This window comes from Excalfactoria chinensis, chromosome 2 (assembly GCF_039878825.1).
Source record: "Excalfactoria chinensis isolate bCotChi1 chromosome 2, bCotChi1.hap2, whole genome shotgun sequence".
Classification (NCBI taxonomy): Eukaryota; Metazoa; Chordata; class Aves; order Galliformes; family Phasianidae; genus Excalfactoria; species Excalfactoria chinensis.
Genome location: NC_092826.1, coordinates 58,276,937 through 58,298,754, shown reverse-complemented (window position 1 = coordinate 58,298,754; position 21,818 = coordinate 58,276,937). Strand labels below are relative to the sequence as shown.

The 21,818-nt window shown below is 36.4% G+C and overlaps 1 protein-coding gene across 1 annotated transcript in view; it reads left to right on the top strand.

Annotated features, from left to right (window-relative positions):
- Nucleotides 1-21,818, top strand: part of GABBR2 (gamma-aminobutyric acid type B receptor subunit 2) — a 448,010-nt gene that overhangs the window by 298,091 nt on the left and 128,101 nt on the right. The window contains exons 12-13 of the mRNA XM_072329174.1: nucleotides 3,925-4,032; nucleotides 19,106-19,228. Of these exons, the coding sequence (XP_072185275.1) occupies nucleotides 3,925-4,032; nucleotides 19,106-19,228 (231 nt within the window). The remainder of the gene's footprint in view (nucleotides 1-3,924; nucleotides 4,033-19,105; nucleotides 19,229-21,818) is intronic.

Sequence of the window (21,818 nt, the reverse complement as noted above, 5' to 3'; positions counted from 1 at the left end):
AAAAAAAAAAAAAAAAAAAAAAAAAAATAAGGTTTTTATTTAAAAGGGACTATTACAATTTTGCTAACTGAGAAAGTCGTTAAAGAACTAAATTGTTTCACTGCCCCACATTCAAATAATATGTTAAATAAAAAACATCATATTTATCCCATGCCACAGACTGGAAAACTAACCAGAACTGTTTGTTTCCTTGGTGAGATGGTGTCAGTGTTTGGTGGTAGTCATATAGGTTGTCCACTAAGGAAATGATTTCTAGCTTCTTTAGCTTCAACTAGAAATGTGCTTTAAGATCTTCTATTAAGTAATTTATAAAAAGCACAAGTTCTAGTCATGGGTGTATGTGTAGTGTTTTCAAAAATTGATCCTAAAAATAATGGAATGAATGATTTTTGAATGTATCTTTGACAAAAAAAAAAAAAAGATTGGTAGGTTATATTCAATTAGTCAAAACATCTCATTCAGAAAAAAAAAGTAACCAAGAAATATAAGCAGATAGTTGAAGGCATATACTAAAATTCGGAGAAGGCGTGAAGAATTTTGTACTGAACTAACTTTTGAAGAAAAAGATAAATGGCATTTATTTTTTGCAAGTTAACTCTATAGGAGTAGAGGAATATCTTCAGGTCTGGTGTCCAGTTTGGAGAGGGGATTTGAATGCAAGTTGTTCTTGCCCACAGCAGCGGTGTTGTCACTAGATGGTCTTAAAGATCCATTCCAACCCAAGCCATTCTATGATTCCTACTTTCTATATCCTGCTTAATGAGAGACTCCTGGGGAGAGGGTGATCTTTCTGTCTCTGCTGTTGAAATGCATAATTAAAACCTTTCAACATGACAGAATTGCAGATCAGTTCTCTAACATCACGGTGATGGCATTAGTGTAGGCTGAACTCATCCAATTATTAGTGTCATTTTTATGTCCTTTAAGGTGAACGGGAATTGTAAATATAATACATTTCAGAATATAATGTTTTCATGTGCTTCTTATGTGCGTGACTTATAAGTTTCTTTTAAATGCAGGTAAATATTAGGGCAGATTTTCATGTTTCGGTGATTTTTATTTTTATTTTTTTTTCGTATTTCTGACAACATTAATGAATTCTGGCAGACATACTCAAGGTCACTTTCTTCAGATTTAAAAATGATTTTACTCTGATATTAACCACCTTATTCTTAGCAACAGTGATCTCATTTTGATAAATTTCCTGATACCTTAAAGTCAGAATGTTTCCAGCATAGCCAATAGTTGTATTGTTCCAATTTGCATAATTCAAATCAGGAATATGAAAAACTTTTTTTAATTGAACATGATATAAGTAACATTTTTATTTTTATATTTTTTTTCTGAATACCCACTTGGAAACATCATGAGCATAACTGAATTTATTGCTATTCCCTTGAGGAATTCTTTCAGCAAGAACAAATCAGAGACATGAAAATACCATGTATCTGTTTTTCCAAATATATCACTGAACTGTACACAAAATAAATGAATACTTATTAATGGCAGCAAAAATACTGAATGCTAAGTATGATTTTCACAGCTCAGTAGACGTGAAGTTAAAAAAAAAAAAAATATATATGTATATATATCTGGCTAATATGAATATATTGGTATGAAAGGTGTTTTTTGTCTGTTGACATTGATCTGGTTGTGGCTTTGGTGAAGTTATTGCCAGCCTAAATATGTTTTGTTTTGTTTTGTTTTGTTGGGTTTTTTTGTTTGTTTGTTTTGTTTTGTTTTGTTTTGTTTTAGGTTTCTGTTTTAGTACTGTATTTAGGAATGTCAGCGGGTGGCAAAACTCATATGGCTTGGATCTAATTGGTATTGGTTTACTGACTTTGGTAATGCCAGGATTAACCAGTTATCAGCAAGCTTCAGGATCAGTAGCAGCTATGTAACTGAAAAACCACAATGTCCATACATACATATACAAATATCTAAACAGTCTTCTACAAATAAATACAATGTTTTCTAATAAACATAGCGCTGTACCAGCTACTGTGGTAGCATGTGCCCTCTTCAGACAGTTTTGAGTGTCCATTCACATATATTCCTCTTTCCCAAGACTCAAGGTACCTGTTCTGTCTATACTTTCACTAATTCACAATTATTGACTACATGCATTTATTTATTTACTTACTTGTTTTATGGAACTGTAGTCATCTTAAGACTCTGTCATTGTACTTTTTTAACGGGTCCCTACCTATTCTGTCTTGTTCACCTTGATATCCGATCACCACTGTTTACTAAAAAACAGAATTTTTATACTGCAGAAGATTTGAGGGTGAAAAAGGATCAGATTTTGAATATAAAAATGGAAGTGTTGAACATCTCTGGAAAGGCAAACACTCGATGGCATGTACTCAGCAGTGAAACAAATTCTTTCTAATATTTATCTTAGATGCCAAGTTCAGCATCTTGCTTCAACACCTACTTTGTCATCTATATGCATGTCCTAAAAATCTCAAACTCTTCAGGAGTCAGATTTGAAATTTTTCAAAGAAAAAATATGCTTCCAATTCATCCAAACATTATATAAATATATTTCCTTTTTTTTCTAGACTTTTCTAGTGGCCAAAGGTGCATGATTAATATGGCCAAAGCACAGATTTTTCTTTTCTATTTTCTAGGTTTGCCTTCCTTTAGCCATTGTTTCTCCCTCAGTTTTTCCATCTGCAGTGTACAGTACATTTTATTTTTACTTCTTTGTTCGTATTTGTGCAGTGCTTTTTTGTGACAGCCAGCTCAGGTGTAATCTCCAGAGGAAGAAGGAAACTGTTCCCTCCTCTAGTGGTATTTTAGGTGACCAGGATCAGTTTTAGGCTTCCAGCTCACTGTTGTGTCTCTTGCATGGTCTTCCACTTGCTACACTCTGGTCTCCGGTCCCGCTTTGGGAAAGAAAAGTCTTATCAGGGCAGAAAAACTTTCAAACATCCACATCTCCAGGGTAATGAAGAGAGAATCTTTCAAGGGATTAGAGTGGGCTGTGCAGATCTTGCTGTAACTCTGAAAGTCGCTGGCTTAGCTGAAGCCGAGTCAGAAAGCGAGGACCTACATACACAAATGCTGAAGGCAGGAGGGGTTTTGCATTAAAATTGTTTGTGATCTGTCCTCCCTGACCAGTTTGGCTTTTCTTTATTTGAAGAACAAGTCATTTTAATTTTTATCTTTTAATAAAAATATTGTCTTTTTCTAGTAAAAATCTTTTGGTTTTCCTTAGGAAACGAGCTATAAGGATAATATCCAGATAGGTGTACCTGAAATCTGTAGGCAGTCTAGGATTAGGATCTGTCATTCTCTGTGAGCTAAACATATTCTTTTCCTTAGACCCATATTACAGATAATGCCTTTGGTTCAGGCCTTGGCCCTGAGATCTGCCTGCCTAGGATATGTCTCTGTCTTTCCATTTTTACCTGAATAATAATTTTAAGGTCATCTTTTCATATCATCTTTTCATACTGCTCAGGATCTGCATTAAGTGTGGTATACCTCACATACTACAGTTTCCTCCTCTTTAGTCTGAATAATATCTCTACTTCTCTGTTCCCTTTTATTTTAAACGTTGTTGTTAATATTAGCTCCATAGGTAGTTTTGTAGTCTCAGTTGCCTTTTTCCTCTATTACTTTCTTCCTCTAACAGCACAGAATACAATAAAATTTGGGGTGTTGGGAGGAAAGTCTATTTTAATACTTATATATTTGAGAAGGAGATGGAGGGAGGAGAATAAAATTGAGATGACAATAAATGAGATAATTTTGAAATGCCAACATTTTTCTGAAGTTCTATCATATTTCTTAACTACCGAGGGGAAAAAAAAAAAAAAAAAAAAAAAAAAAAAAGTGGCTGAAATGATGATATCCACATTATCTACTGAAAATTAAATGGCTTTGTCTTTTTTTTATATATATATACATATTTAGGTCCGAACATGGATTCTTACAGTGGGATATACAACTGCATTTGGAGCAATGTTTGCAAAAACATGGAGAGTTCATGCCATTTTCAAAAATGTAAAAATGAAGAAAAAGGTGAGGGGAAATTCTAATTTCTCTGTTAATACCATTATCTAACTGTTTTGTTACATGTCCTGGTTTGCTGGGTTTGCTGACTCTGTTCATACATCACATCCAAGTATCCTGACCAGTTTGATATTTGGGCTTTTTTGATCTCCTTTATAATGTGAGTTGAAACCAAGCAGGAGCTGCAGTAGCCATAACCTAAGTGCATTCTACCCTCACTCTTGTTTGATATACAGCTTAAGCACTCAGAAGACTTATGGATTCAGAACTGTTAGGAAGTGTTTCCCGTATAATAATAATATTTAAATGCTTGTTAATGAAATCCTAAAAATTAATCAATGTATAAAATAAAGATTAAATAACTAATATCTTAAAATTAATTACAAATAGTGTCTGAACCCAAAACAGGATGCCCTGGGAGGATGAAGCTGGAGACTATCCTTTGTGCTCCTCTTCAGAGCCCTCTGTAATGTATCTGTTTATGCTCCCCAAGTCCAACAAGTATTTTCTAACATTCTTAGACTTCCTGTATTAAAGACTTTTCACCCAAGCCCGAGCCAGTAACTCACTCTCCTGAAAAATGAAATTTTATATAGTAGCTATGCTTTTAGCTAAATTGCTACAAATCATTGTAAATTAGTGATTACACAAAATACTGCCAATGCAACACATAAAATCACTTAATGAATTTAATTATATTGAGAATTTTATCATTTCTACAGTATGTGCTATTCCAGACAGGAGTGGACAGTACTTCAATGGACTGTTATAAAGTGTTTGCTTTATGTTGTTGTTGTTTTTTTTTAAGAAAGTGTTTAATCTTAGAGCTACAATTTGCAACTCTATAATACTCAGTGGCTGTTAATTAAACATCATCTTCAAGTTCTGCACAGTGCCTGTTCCTCAACAAGCCCATCAAAAGTGGCAGATTGCAATTGTTTATTTGCAACTGAAAGGTGGAAGTTGAAAGGTGAAAGGTTTTAACGTCAGTAGTGGTATAAGGAGGATGAACTTAAAGTCATTTAGATGCTGACCAGTGAGTTCCTTTTTTTTTTTTTTTTTTTTTTTTTTTTGAGTAATTCTGGAAGAGTCAAGGGTATCAGGATTATTAAATGTATTGAGATTAAGTAAATAATACTTTTGGTTCTGTGAACTGTAAAGAATGACTGTTCCACAGAATAATTGTAATTTGCATTGTTGGATATCTTGTCCAGAGCACAGGCATGCATCCTCAAAAATAGCTTTCTTGAAAGAAAATGTGAAACAAATTATCTATCCACAGTAAATGTTTACTAATTATGCATTTTCTGTCTTTAATTTCCCAAGACAGATAAACTGTATTTATGAGATGATTCAAAACCATGACATTCTTTACTTATGTATTGTAAGACATTTCCATTTTTAGTAGTTGTAGTTTACAGACAAAGCATTTTGTGTCTATTAATGCACAGACAATACAAATTTTCACAATCTCTAAGCTGACAAACCATGGTAGTTTTTGCAAGACAAAAGCCCACAAAAACACATCAGTGCTTTTTGAATTAGCTGTGCCATGTCAGAGCAGATTGCTATTTCAGTACAAGGTGTGCAGAGTTCCAGAATTATTTAAATACTGTATGTCCTGTTCATCTGTGGTCAGTTCAGTTTCCACTTCCATATAAATATGTTAAGATAATCCTACATTATATATAACACTTTTGCTTTTCGTCCTGGATATTGTTGATGGGAAACTATCCAAACTGAGATTTTTTTTCACAGAGGGAAAATATTTCTCCATTGCTTTTGAAAATATTTAGTTATTCATTTCATGGGAGTATTAAGGGAGGGAAAGAAGAATATAAGTGAAGCTATGTGAGGGCAAGACTGCTTCTAAATTTTGCTGAACACCTATCTTAATATATGGTGTTTCTTTATGAAGAATGAAGAAATGAGTGGATTTTTCTTTTGTGAGCAAATGTGTATGATTTTAAATAATAATACACTATAGCATCACTTGAGTGTAGTGGAGAGTAGAACTAATTGATTTACAATGCCCTGAATTAGGTGAAGTTTTTTATTAATTTCTCTCAGAATTCCCTTTTATTTTCAAGCTCTTATGAGCCCACTTACTTGTTATCAAAAAAAAAAAAAAAAAAAAAAAAGAGATCAGAATGCCCTCCTTCTGCAAAGCTCTGTTACCATCTTTGATCTTGCCAGGGCCCAATGGAAGCAAATTAAAAACATTTTAATTTTATCCAGATCTGAAACAGAGGGATGCAACTGAATCAATTTTTGTTAAATGAAAATGACAGAATCAGTAGGTGGAAATAATTTTTTTGTTTAGTTTTAAAGATGGTGTTTGTTTTTTTGTTGTTGTTTTTTTTTTTTTTGTTGTTTGTTTGTTTGTTTTTTGTTGTTTTTTTTTTAAGATGTTAGGAAATAGAATGGAACTTACATTAAAAATAAGCATAACACTTATAAATAAGCAGTTGTTCTGTTTTTGGTAGGACCCCTTACTGTTGGTTTAGATGCCAGAACATCTGCTCAGTGTTTGGTGGTGACTGCCTTTGTGTTTTCCTGACCAGCAGAGGAGGGCTGGCTGCAGGCAAGAGAGAGAACAGCAGTAATGGGAAAGCACGTGGTGTGCTGGTGAAGCTTGCTGAACCATTTGCAGATGCCAGTCCTGGTGAAATTTAGAAGATTGTGAAGCAGTCTTTTTTTCTGGGAGTTTTGCTGTCCCTAGAGGTGCTGGTCTCAAGGGGCTTTCAAGAGGTCCCGCATGGTGACAAACAACACCAGTGCACAAAGCAGACGGTTCCTTCTGATGAAGACCAGAACAGTAACAAATTCAAGCCAATAGGTTTTAAAGACACCATAAACTTTATATATTCTGCTCCTACAAAGACAAGTATTTGTCCATTTGAAGGTGAATGCAATAAAGCATTATTATCTAGGCCACAATGCTGCACAATGTGCAGTTCATATTTGAAAGCATAATACTTCACTGCTGGTACTGCTTTTGGTAATCTTGTCCTACCTATAACACATTTCATTTTGGCAATGTCTATTTGCACTTCATCCTTTTAAGTAAGAAATCCAGGGAGTATTTTCTACATTTCTTTTCCATTGAAAATTCTGTAAATGTACACAGTTATTACTACCACTGTAGACTTCTGGTGGTATATAACTTTACATTGCATTGTTACCAGGTGAATACAGAATATAGTTGCAAAAGGAGATGCATACCAGCATCCTTGCTTAAGACTTGTGCTGCTGTAGTTTTGCCAATGCTATCCTGTTATTTGGTTATACATTGTAAGCCTTTCTCTGTTCTTAAACTTACTCTGTGATTATACCTTTCTCACAGGTGAGAAAGGCTTAAAGAGCATAAGCAGGGATGAGATGTGGTTGCTATCTCAGTGTTCGAAAACTACAACCAACCATGAGAGAAAAGTGGCTTGCAGGCTTGACTTCTTCACTTAGCTATGCCTGGCAGTGCTGTTAGGCTGTGGCAGACTTATTTTCTTATGCTGAATATAATTAGTCCTTAAAGACTTCTGAAGAGGGTCGTGGTGTTCATGCGTCAACAAGATAGGGGCTAGTACGGGCTGCTGTATCAATGCTAGCATGACAAGGGAAGCCTAGCACTTGAACTGTGGGGCCACAAGATATAGAGGGGGAAAGGGGCTGAGCATAAAGAATCAGATTCTCTATGAAGGGCTTTTGAATGAACTAGGTCCAATGTGGATAGAAAGAATAGGGGAAATCTTGGGATTATAAACTAGTACAATAGCTGACAAGCAAATGAAGGAAGAACGAATTTAGATAAGAATTCCCTAAGAGTTAAAATAAATTGAGAGACAGCAAAGAGTTGAAATGGGGGAGTAGGGGAAGCTCGGCAAGAAGTGGTCAGGAAAACTGAGTGTGGTAGAATGTAGCGCCAAAGTCTGGGATTCAGGAAGCTAGCTGTAGCTGATAGACCAGGCCTGGTTTAGAATTAAATTACCATTGAAATTCAGAGACAGACAGGGACAGATAGGTATATAGTAGAAAGGAAAAGCAGCATAGGAGGGAGAAAAGAGTAAGAGGGAAGAAAAAAAATGAAATTAGAACTGACTGCAGTGGATGCACAGAAGTGTGGGCTTCTTCTCACAGCATAAAAGTTGAATGGTTTTACAGTTTTGCCACACTTCTTCTATTACTATATATCTGTGAAACCTATGGGCAAAATATATGCCACTTGCAGTAGCTTCTTGTTATTTTTTTAGCACAAAGCTGATGAGGTGTTCAAAGATCTAAGGGCTCCTTTTGCTGATGCATGCACTTCTCTAAATAATTGAGTTCTCTTTCTTTTCAATTTCTTTAAGAGGAATGGACTCATGAAAATGTCAAAAGGCTGGTACTATGGCTAAGAACTCGATCATTGAAAACCTACAGCCTGATAGTAATGAGATTTCTACAATGTACATTTGTTCCCCATGTGCACTGTAGGACACAAGCACAGGCTAAATGTTCTGCAGGATGCCAGTGTTACTGAGCACACACAGCGTGTTTGCTCTGGGCATGCACATGTATAATAAAAGAGAGGGCTTTCTGCTGGAATCTTTTTCACTTAACCAGAAAAAAATACATAATGATTTATTATGTATATAATAAATCACAATAACAGTTCTCAGATAGGTGGCCTCATATACACAACAGTTAAATAACAACACAGTGAAAATAATTAATTTCTGGCTTTGGTAGAATTTGATGGGGAAACCCCATTGCAGTGTTCCAGTACCAGCTTAGGTGAGGGAGAAACTTTCTAACATGGTCTGATAGCGATAGTGCAAGCAGGAATGGCTTTAAACCAAAAGATGGGAGGTTTAGGTTAGATATTAGGAAGAAATTTTCTACACAGGAGGTGATGAAGCACTAAAACAGGCTGTCCAGAGGAGCTGTGGTGCCCCATCCCTGGAGTCACTCAAGGCCAGGTTGGATAGGGCACTGGGCAGCTGAGCTGCTGGGGGGATTGGGACTGGATGATCCTGAAGATCCTCTCCAAACCAAGCCATTCTATGATTTGTTATGCTTTAGCAATCTCTGTGAGACAGTTTTCAGGCAAAGATAGCATTTGTAGGATTTCTCATATTTCAGGGGCAAATTTATTACCTAAGTGTAGTAGAGAAGAAATTTTCAAACATTTTAGCTCATTACCTTCTCCACTTCACTATTAACGTAACTTTGTTCAGCGCTCTTCCTCAATTCTTACACTTAATGGGTCCATAAGTAGAGAAGCATGGAATAGTAGAAGAGACAAGCAACCATCTGTATCCTTAGTGCAGAGCAGAGCACATGGGTTGCTCTGAACATCCCCTCCAGCCAGAGTGGGCAGCAGCTGGCTGTGTGCTGTCACCCTATGGTGCCAGCTATGTGGAAACTATGAAACTATGAGGAGCTGCAGCTGCATTGAGTGTCTCTGGGGAAAAAACAAACAAACAAACAAAACACAGAAGAGAGCAGCTGGAGGCCGCACACTTATAAGCTGTCTTCTTTTTACAACTTGTTTCAGTTTATTCCTGTTTTATTCCCTCATTTGAAAACTTTTGCAAGAAAGAAGGAAATGCGCATTCCTGGAGGTGTTCAAGGCCAGACCATAGGGAGCTGTAGGCAGCCTGGTCTATTAAAGGCACATGTGAGGTGAGAAAGTGATCTGAGACAGCCAGTGCAGCCTGACCTATCTGGTGATGTTCTGTGAGGAAGTAACAGTGTTGGCGGACAAAGGAAGGGTAGCTGATTGTCATCTGCTGGGACTTGTGCAAAGCCTTTGACATGGTCCTGCACATCCTTATCTCTAAATTGGAGAGATTTGAATTTAAAGGTAAACTATTTGGCAGATGAAGAATTGGTTGAGTGGTCGCTTTCAGAAAGTATGCTTCATCCTCACTTCCATGTCAAATGCTATTGTGTCAGAATATCCCTCTGCTGCCATCTATCACAAGTCAACAGCGTGTAACAGGATATTGGTGGGAAGGTTCAACTTCTACTGCCATACCACCAACATCTGCCTCTGATGTTGTGGGCTGATATAATAAAATAGAGGGCATTGCTTTCAAAGTAGGCCACATACAATTCTATGACTGTGATTCTGGGAGAACATTTTTTTCAATCTAGCTAGAACCTTTTGTGCCTCTAACAAAAAGCTGAGCCTTGGATTTCCCCTAGGGTAGACATGTATTTCACTAAGCATAAATGTGAGAGATCCTAAGAAGTCTGAAAAGGTGATGAGATGTATCAGGAGCCAAATAGTTGCCTTGGGTAGCCATAGCAAAAGAACAACAAGTTATTAGCCATCTGCAGGAAATGAGCAAGCACATGGGTAACTGAAGAAATTTTCAGTGTTATCAGTCTTTCTTTGAGGCTAAGAAAGATGTCATCAGTTTGAAATTTGCTTATGGGATTTTTTATTTATTTTTTTTTTTCCATTATGAATATATGCCACTGGACCAAATAATCCATGATACATACAGCGCAGTGTAAATTATTCAGGTAGACCTTCATGGGTTATTCATACACAGATATAGTGCTTTCTGAAGTGATATAAATGGAAACCAAATTATTTCATTACATTTTCTCCCACAAATAGCTAGAACTATAAATTTTAATTCCAAGGCTTCCAAATACTAGTATCCATATAAAATAAACATCCTGATTTTTTGAAGAACTGATCAGCCAAAATGCCAGCCAGGGAACAATAGGAATCACATTTCTAAAATTTACATTCATATCAACATGGATTGGGGAGCTAAATCTCAAGCTTTTGGGGGTAATTTATATATGTAAATTTCTTCATGGTACAATTTTATAGGGCTGGATCTCAGTAGCAACAAAAGCAGTGAAAACTGTGTGAAAAATAACTACTCATAAATGGTACTACAACCATAATTTCTAAGTATTTTGAGAGTAAGAGATGACAGAGAAATAGAGAGCATGTCGTTATATAGTATGAGGCTGTTTATTCCTGAATAGCTTGAAATTGGATTGTAAATGTAATCAAGTGCATTGATGTCCCCAGCTATTTGGTAACGATGTAGTATGCTTTCCCACAGAATTGTTCATTAAGGAAAATATTAAGGTCTGGATATTTTAGTGTTATCTCAGACAAAATCAGAACATTTCTTTCAGACCATTCAAATCCTTTGTGCACTTTTTTCCTAAAGATTGGAATCCCTTTTAGCACTGCAGTGAGAATTCATGTCCCTGGTACAAATTCCTCCATACTAAGGGTTCATGCAATCTTGGACTCAGCAGATGTATTTCTCTCAAAGATGATTTTGACCTTCTGAGTTAATGGAAAATGGAGGTCTCTGAAGACAGCCTATCTAGCTCTATGTATAATGTACAGAATTTAACTCAATGATAATGTCCATTTCTAGGGCTCTATGCCAAAACTGTACATATTCAAGAGTGATTTGTTTCCAGTAGTGGCAAGTGGCATTTCTTTAATGTGGTTTTGATTTTTAAAATACTGCAATATTTTTTATTTTATTTTTTTTTAAATTTTTTTACCATTTAAAGAGTTTTGTGAAACTAGCTGTATTATACAATTCTGCATGCCCCCAATGGTTAAATTAGTGATGTTAGTATTATAATCATCTCTTGAATTCTCCAGTGCATTATTGCAGTAACTGAGATTAAAAGACAAGGAAATGTATAACTTTTCTAAACTGTTATTGAAACTTTCCTCTTCCCTAACTTCTGTAAAAATCGTACCTTCTGCTCCCTATGCTTGTTTTTCCTGTCTTTTGTATGAGATAGAAAAGCAGTAAGGCATCTTCTAACTGAATACTTTCATCTAGCAGCAGAGTGTGGAGTCAAAGCATGCATATTTGCAAACGCCGTGACTGAGGAAGTGAATCTGCCCAAATGCTTTGCAGTTATTCTGAGCACAACTCAGCAAGGAGAAAACAGGGCTTTAAAATTCCAGTAGCTGTCTCTTCTAAATTCTCAGTATCTAGTTGTCCATTATTATCAGTAGTACCGTGCTCTCCATTATCCTGTAAAACAGAAAAACTCATAAAGTTCAGACTGCAAGTCATCTCAGAAGGCAACTGAAAAACATATGTATAATCAGATATGCAAATCTTTTGTTAGATTAATTGAGGTATTTCTAAGAGAGTAAAATGTCTTAAGCTTTGCTCTTTACTACCAGTACATTGTTGGTCAAAAAGCTTGCTTGTACGGAGTATGTTCTTTAAAATTTTAGCATTCACTCATTAAAACTATAATTGCACTGTGGAAAGTGTTCCCGATACTAATCATAGAAGCTATTATAGGAAATACTCATAATAGCTGTTGAAAAAACACTGTGGAGTTATTGGAAACAAGTGCATAATGTGTTTTCAATAGTCCTTTTTTTCTCATTCCATTACACAATAGAAATTAAGAATGTATTTCAGAAGAGTTCTTTAAAATATTAATGGCTTTAATAAGTGGGAGATAGGTGGCCCTTTGCCCACATATGAGAAAGTTCTCTTATCTACCACTGACTCTGCATCATCACTTTCATGGCACCATTCTACCTGTACTGACCCACTTAATGAAGGGAGCCATCGTAAGGCATCCATTAATCATACTGGGGGAAATGAAAGGGCAGTTCATGTAATACAGAGACTATCTTAAAGGCCAGATCCATTTTTCCAACACTGTAGTCTTTATCATTTTTTTTTTTTATTTTATTTTTTTTAGACAAACTGTTATTTTTTTTCCTTCCACACTGGATGTAGAATGGCTATAAGTGTGATAGCTGTTCAGTTTGCATGCACAACAGAGAGGAACACTGGGTTTTAGACTTGCAAGAACTTAATTCATTGCTGTCAATTCTATTAATTTCATGCAGTAAGATCTAGCAAAGTTTGCAAACAGATCCTTTAAAGAGGTTCTCTCTCTCAGATTCTTTCCCAAGAGTCTAGGGAGGGAGCAGCTAAAAAGTAGTTACTGAATTGCACTAAGTGTTCATCCAACTAAGTGCCACAAGGTTAGGAACATATCTGTCAGCTAAACTAGAAAAGGTTAAACTACATAACAGAAATCAAGATTATCTAATGATTTCTTGCTGTTCTACCAAATTATCTGTTGATATCATACACTGGTTAAGGATAGGGTCCTACAGAGCACTATGGCTGCACTTTAGAAAACCATCAAAACAAGTCACAAAAATTCCATGGGGAAAAATAAAATAATAATAATAATAATAATAAAGAAATAGTTATTTGGACATTTAAATTTACTGTGCAAGTAGAACAGCCTGTGACATTCTGATAAAATCCCCAAGATTTTCATGAACAGAATCTTCTTCCCAGGGCTTTAGACAGATTTCCTGTGATCAGATTGCATAGTTCAGGGAAGGTAAGGACTTCAATCTTGAACTTATCTTCCTGATCACTAAGCCACTAGTTTGCAGATAAGATGTTGATGTGCTCATATAGCAGTGTTGCTGAAGAGAAAGTGCCTTACCAGTTACTGTTCTGAAGAAATTTCTTTGGAAGACAGATAGCTTCATATCCAAATATATAGTCCAGACTGGTTGCAATGGCATTTATAATAGTGGGTTGATCTTCCAGGATGAGACAGATTCACCTATCCAACTGCAGATGGTAGAAAATATTATTCACAGATGCTGCTGTATAAGAGCTTGGCTTCAACAAAGGCTCAGGAGCACTCCTAAAAATGGATTTTATTAGTTACTATGCATTTCTACCAAGATTGATTTACTGTATGCTAGAGGGAGGGTGAAAAGGGGAAGAGGAATCAGAACATTCTTCTGAAAGAAGAATGATATATTTGATGGTAAGGAGTGAGTTACTCATAACTTTCTTTTGTCAGTCAGAGAAATTCTGTTAGATTCACAAGATCTGAGTCAAGACTCCTTCGGTACATCTGGTGTTTCCCAAGGAGTGGATGTACTGAACTTAAAAGTGCTGGTGGGTGGGAGTAATGGCTGGAGAGAAGGAAAGCTGGGCTTCCTACGGGTGGAGTGAGGAAGATCAGCAAGCCTTTCAGAATTGCTGAGAGTGGTATGCCAGTGCCACTGGCAGAGTAAATGCATGTTAGGACAAAAGTGCTAATCACAAACTGAAGAAAAGCTCTTTAAATAGCCAAGGGAAAGGAAGCACCAACGTAGGTTAGCATCTGTGTTTTCTTCCCAACAGTGCTCTTATACAAAGCTATTTTTTTCTGCAATCTAAAATAGTTTCACTGAGATAGATGTGAAGCATCGAAAGACAAAAGCTGTCTGTTTTATTTAATTTAATCTTAGGGTAATCCTCACATAATAAGAGACAGATTGAATTACTGCATTTCTCCCAGTAAAGGTAACATTATTAGAATTCAGCACTGTCAACGCCACTGACTAAAGTACCCATAGATATGGCCTCCCATTTAAACAAATAATTAAATCTCTGAAAATCTAGTGTTTTGGTGGAGAGTTTGGAGAGTTCTGCTCAATAAAGGCATTACCGCAATAGTTTTGCAAAGTAGAGAGCAGGATGAGATTGCATGTGTGCAGCAGCCTGCTTACAGACTATTCACAGTGTACCCAGAATCGAGTTTCACAAAGCTCATTGCAGTAGCTCTGATCACATCCTCAGGTTATCTTATGGACTTTCTTTTCCTTGCCTTCATCCTGGCAGTTGGCTCACTGGCATAAGTAAGGGATTAACAATACCTGCTGCCAGGGACAGCTGCTCTCATGTACCTTTCCCCTTCTGAAATGCTCCAAGAGGTATCCAAGAGAAAGCTTTTCTGTTTTCTCTGTTTCCTCTAATAAGTAAAAAAATACTTGCAAAGAAAAAAGAAAAAAGAAAAAAAAAAAAAAGAAAAAAAAAAAGGCTAAGCATTAGCATGTACAATAGTGCAAGGTCAGCTACAAGCGAAAGCTGAATATGAGCAAGGAAGGGCAATTAGCAATGTGATCTTAAGTAGGAAGTGATAATATCAGATATGGCAATTTCTTTTGACCCAGTAATGAGTGGATTATCAGTATTACTGATTTTAAATGTCTCCTTTCACTCTTCTGCTTCTGGAATTGCTATATCATAGTATCATAGTATCGTGCGAGTTGGAAGGGACCTTAGAGATCATCGAGTCCAACTCCCGGGTTTCGAGCCCTCTGTGTAGCGAAGTGGCACTTCTACCCCTGCGCCACAGGGGGGATTCGAACCCGGGCCCTCCAGTGCCGCAGGCAGCAGCTTAAATCACTGCGCCACTGGGGGCACACACTGCGCCACTGGGGGCACACGATATATACTATACTGCTATTTGCAGGTCTTGGTAAATCTACATCTGATGCAACTCTGATTTCAGTATCAATACAGTTGGTATAAATTGGGTTGTGTTTCTCTTGTTTTACTTGTCCTAGGAGTCCCAGTAGAAATGCTCACTATTTTCACTGGAAAAAAATAAAGTATAACAACTGATGTTTTGAGTTTGACTTTTTTTAAAAACGGATATTTTATGATTCAGTACAGCAGAGAGAAACATTTCTGACAGATTCTCTTCACATAGCTCAAGTTACTCAAATGCATTTCTTTGGCTGAAGTTAATGGCCCTCACACACTCATGGCAGGGGGTGGGAAGAAAGTTAGGAGCACACTTCAGAAAACTCATTTCTCTGGTCCTACTGAGATGGGTAGGCTAGATTCCCTCTTCTCAACTCTTGTGAGGCTCCATCTGGAGTACTGCGTCCAGACCAGGAGCCCTCAGCAAAAGAAAGATATGGAATTCTTAGGGTCGGCCTAGTGAAGGGGCCACTAAGAGGATCAGAGAGCTGGAGCACCTCTCCTATGAGAAAAGGTTAGGGAACTGGGCTTGTTTAGCTGGGAGAAGAGAAGGCTCCAGGGAGACCTCATTGCAACCTTCCAGTACTTGAAGGAAGCACATAAACAGAAAGGGAAATGGCTGTTTACAAGGGTGGTAAGTGATAGGACAAGGGGGAATGGTTTTAAACTCAGACAGGGGAGGTTTAGGTTAGAGATTAGTAGGAAGTTTTTCACATAGTGGGTGGTAATGCACTGGAACAGGTTGCCCAGGGAGGTTGTGGATGCCCCATCCCTGGAGGCATTTAAGGCCAGGCTGGATATGGCTCTGGGCAGCCTGGTCTGGTGGTTGGTGACCTTGCCCATGGCAGGAGGGTTGAAACTGGATGATCATTGTGGTCCTTTTCAACCCAGGCCATTCTGTGATTCTGTGATTCTTTTTTGAAGTTTTCTCTCTCTGCCCGTTGACAATTAAGAGAGCCTAGTCATGTAATGGCTCAACAGCCTACTTCAATACAACAAACCTCATTAATTAAAAAGACAGACCAACCAAAGAAATGTCAGTAAAAATAACTGGCTAGCCATCTACGAGGGATGAAAAGCAAATTGTAAATCTGATACTTCAGAAACTTTGTAGAGCAAGAATTCCCAGGTGCAATTTTCCAGATGCTTCAGAAACAGATACTGTAAGTTCTTGGAAGGAGAATACCTTTGCCTTACAATAGAAATACAGCATTATCTTAAAGTAAGAAATACTTTAATTCAAACAGTAATTCTTGAAAAGTAATGTTTTTAATAAAGGGGAAATTTTTACATATACATATATACGCAGGTTTGTAGGTGTGTATACTTTCTGAACAAAATCTCAGTGAGAGCAAGATTCTAGAAAAAAAATATAAGCTTCTGTAAAACAGGTATATTCTCCATGGATTCAGTATAGATCAAGGGAGTTGCTATGGCAGGTAACTTCTAGTTGGGGCAGTCTAGCCTTCGGAGCGCAGCTACAGATGAGTTTACAAGCTTATCATCATTTCACATTACTCACAAGAGTATGTAAATTTCACTTAGCTTGTTGAGTTAGCAGGTGGAGTGTAAAGTTTTAAATGTGATGAATGGTTGCTCTATCACAGGATATGTTCTTCCTTACAAAGAAGGTGTTGTCTGTCCCAGAGAGGGAAATGGGCTGCCTCTCCCTCTGTCTGTATTTTATGCATGAGGATTGAGGGACCCTGACTGAACAGTGGCTGAGGGAAGAATGGTTTATCCTGCTCATAAGCCTTCTGTGGTGCTTTCTGATGCACAGCTTTGGTAAAAACACTTCTAACTTTATCATGAGGGAACTGTTTTCAGGATCACAGATTTGGACAGAAGTGGGCAGATTTCATCTAATCCAAGTTCCATTTGGACTTGACTGTCCATGGTTTTCTCACTTAGTCTCTGCTTAAATCTGGAGCAGCGTTTAGGTGTGGTTCACCTGCGTCCTGTTTAGAGCTATTGGATAAAGATGAACAATGCATAGACATTTGTTTCAGAGGGTAATTTCAGTGATTAGCAGCCTTTATTTCATCTTTGGCTGCAACTTCATGAACTGAATGGTCAGGCACAGTTGTGTTTTCCTAAAATAGACTAAAGACAGAGAATCTTAATACCTGCTTTCCTTTTCCCATACTGAGAAAATACATTGCAGTATTCACCACCTCCCTGCCAAGACACCTTTTCCTGCAAAATTCTAATTTCCAGACCGTTCAGCACTGATACAAAATGGAATGAAAGGTGCATCTTTATATTCACCCTCCCTTCCAAGCACACCTGTGCTATCTCTGATGAGATGGACTTTTTGCCTCATTATTCATACATACATGAAAAGTGTCACTTTCTGGTCGTAATGATGGTAGCTACATGGATGTAAATAACTGGTCCCAGGAAATAAAAATAATGCCTCAAGTCCTTAAAGTCATTCTGATTGCTAACCTTATTTCTATGTTTAATTTACTCAAAATGATTTGCAGCATAACCCAGTAGTTTAGTAATGTACAATACTGAAGAAACTTTCTTCCAAATGAAACATGTATTGCACCAGATCATATGAAAAGCAAACTTTCTAAGGTTCCTTTTACATTATTTCAAATTGCATTTATTAATGCCCTTTCCTCAAGTTTAGTAGGAATTCAATGCAAATATTCTAAGCAAATATTCTAGCCTTGCCTGTCATAAGATTATGGCTTTATTTTAGAATCCTACAGTGTTTATCAAATTGAACTGAAATAATTGAGGCTTAATATTTTTGAATATTTCATTTGAATGAAACCCACTATGGAAAACTGCATGAGTTTGTCCATATTAAGACAATCTGGCAATATCTTTTGAATATTGAATGAGGATTCATTAGTAATAAAAGTATACATTCATTTAAAAACAAACAAACAAACAAAAAACCCACAGAAACGTAGGCACAAGAAAACTTACATAAAATTAATTTAAGCCAGAATTTTGGAACTTGCTGACCACTTAGCAACTGAAATAATGCACTTATAATTTATTTTATTTATGTAGCTGATTGTTTAAAAGTAATAGTAATAATATAGGGATAGCATGCAACTATACAAGACTGTAATACATAGTTTGAACTGTTCTTGTTATTAAATTTTTTCCTTTCTTTTTCATGTAGAATTAAAAATGTTTAATTTGCATATGCTTAAGTGCCTCTCACTGTTGCAGTGTAGAAAAATATGTCATCCCTGTCTACTACCTGGGTAACAGAGGGAACTTATATATAGATATATATATATACACACACATACACAGAAAAACATGAAACATCTTGAACTTACCTTTCAGTGCCTTGCAAACATATTTTCTAGATCCAACAAATTTGTGAGAAGGTCTTCACTGCAGATCATAATGAAAACTCTATCCCGGTTTTATTCCTTCTGTTCTGAGATATGTTGCAAACATTTTTCCATGCTTGCATACATAAACACAATAGCAGATCTCTAAAATAGATATTTTTTAATTTCTCAAGTGTAAATTTTAATGCTGGGCTTCAGTATTAATATTTAAGAAATCTCCCAGTTTCTCTTTAGAAGTCTGAATGCACTTTTGATACTTCTAATAACCACGAAATGAACTAAAATAATTTGTGTCTTCTTGCTTTCATCTTTTAGTATTTCTGAAACTTTTCCCCATTCATTGTTAAAATACCTTTTAATTAGCAACCTGTGTTTCTCTTGCTGTATAGGAGTAAAGCTGTACAGGTAGGTGTCTATTCATGGCTCATGGGAATTTCCCCTTTTTTGTCTCTCCAGATCATTAAAGACCAGAAGCTAATGGTGATAGTTGGAGGGATGCTACTGATTGATCTTTGCATCTTGATTTGCTGGCAGGTTGTGGACCCTTTAAGAAGGACAGTGGAAAAGTATAACATGGAGGTATGTCCTCGAGCCCAAATAGTACTCGTGGTTGTGTATCTACAGCTTTCTATAAGAACCTGCTATATGCTTTAGTTTATATGAAAGCAAATTGTGCGTCTGGGGGAAATAAACATTCTATTTTTAAAAACAAATAGAAATGAAACAACTGCAACCAAAAAAAACCCATATGTGGTTGAAGGTGCTACTTTCCTGTCACTTCTGAGATTTTTTAGATGAAAGTGTAGTAAACACTGGAGACTTCTCTGCTAAGGCTCACTATTAGAGTCTGTTGCAATAAATAATAGATTATCAGAACCCATTAGCAGATTTCAGTAAGCGCTCATACAAGATAAATGCAAAAGTCACTGCTTACAATGCAGTTACTGCATTCTTTGTGAAGATGCTCAGGAATTGTGTTAGTTACTGCTTTTTTTATTTTCAGTAACAACGTGTGCAAACATACATGCTGATTATTCCTATTATAATTCAATTCTCAGAAAGGTCATGCCACTGATTTCAGTAGAGAGGAAGTAATAGCTTATAGCCACGTGCAAATTTTCCAGCATTCTGGTAGCTTTCTAGTGGAGAATGGAAAGGAATAGAATGGAACAATGGAGAACAGAATAGGGTTTCTGGACATGGAGGGCCTGGCAAAAAGAACCAAGGCAGCAATGATACAGAAAGAGAAAACAAAAACAAAAACAAAAACAATTCTATCTGTGTGTAGATTAGCTGTGTTTGAGAATTTATAAACCCCAACATGGAAAATAGTAAGATCTGAAAAGTAGATCATGAGGATAATCTGGAAATGATAGTCCATTCTCCAGTACTTGGCAATCGGTGAGATAAAGAACAATATTTTTCTCTTTGTGTTGTTAGTATTTGCAAGAAAAGATATGATGCTTTGTTCCATTGTTTTTACTTTGCTCCTACTTTTCAGTGTAGTTCTGAAACTTTATTAGGAGAATATTTTACTTTTTATTTGAATATAACTTTTGAAGATACCTTAGAATGATGTACCCTAGGCTGCCATGGAATCCTTTCAAGAAATCATTTTGTAGTCTGAAAAAAGTTTCCATAATCATTCCCTAGAGTTTGAGCTTGATTTTGAAGAGGCTCTCTGGTCATTCTGAATGTCAATAAAAATGGAAAACACAACTAAAATGTGTCTTGTGCAGACATATTTGCATCGCTTGAAACAACAGCAGTATGTTGATAGGCCTGTTTATTTCATTACCTTCCAACTACATTGCAACTGAGGATATTTCAATTATCACTGTTTCTAACTGTTTCACTGTGCATGTAAAACCAAACATGCTATTATGAGTAATTACAAAATTAATGTAAATAATGCTCATTTCAGAATTTGATTGAATTAGATGGGCCGAACCAGCCCATAACCCATAGACAATGAACTATTCTTTTTTTACTCTGATCAAAGGGAAAACAAAACTAAAGGTCCCGATATCTAACCTTAGCAGAATCACAAGAGTGATTTCTTTTGTAGACAGCCACAATAACTGTGAAGCTATCAAATCTTAAATGAAGTATATTTGAAAAGTAATTGTAATTGCAGTTCTAAAAGTTTGCAGTTTACGTCTGAACTTAAGAGTGTTTAATGTGTACCACTATAATCTTAGTGAGTTTTCTCTGTACTTGGCATTATGATCATGGGGCTGCACCCCAATGGTCTGAACTGTTTTAAAGCTGGACCCCTCTGGGAACTGGGTAAGCCCACGCAAAATCTTGAAAATTCACATCAAAATGGGTAATGCATACATGAACCTATGTCATATTTTAAATACTCAGCATAGAATTGAGCAAGGTTCTCTGTTAGAAATCCCTGTTGTGACTGATCAGAATTCTTTCTTAAGCTGATGGAATTGTGTGGATTAAAGTAATATGCAAGTAAATGTTGTCATTGAATTATTTTACTTATTTAAGCAATGAGATAAACTGCAATTTATTTTCTTGAAGCAGGCCTCTTCAGGTCCCTGAGACCCCTTATTAAAAGAAAATGGCAATTGTATTTGCATTTGTCTTTTTCATTTTAGGAATTTTTAAATGCCTTCTGCAATGATGAAATCTTTAGTTGAGCTTATCTGAGTAGTTACTGTTTGTTGTGTGTTTGGAAAATACTTATCAAATAGTAAACTCTACTGCAGGCAGGTTTCTGTTTTATTTCTGAACTGAAAATGAAACACATTTCTTATCCTACTTGCATCTAAGAAATAATTTTAATGGCATCTTTTCTCTCAGTTAAAGTGGATCTAAGTAATAGAGACTAAACTGAATGTAAATTCCAAAGTTCTGAGTGCTACCAGTCATTGTAGCTATGACCCATTTCTGTGCATCAAGGTGTTTTGAGTGCTGTTTTAATGATGAATACTCACTGAAAGTTCTACATTTGGAGTGTGAAGATTTAAAGTTTACAAGTGGTCTTCATTAATTGTGTTTTCACAGATACTTCTTAAAACTCCTAATTTCTTTCTCTAAATTTCTGAAGTCAATCTATACATGCCTTAAAGCTGAAGATGAGCAGCCTGTATCTAAAAGGGTAAAGGGAAGTAAAATGGCTTCTGTTGGAATGAATGCCACTGGCAGAAGC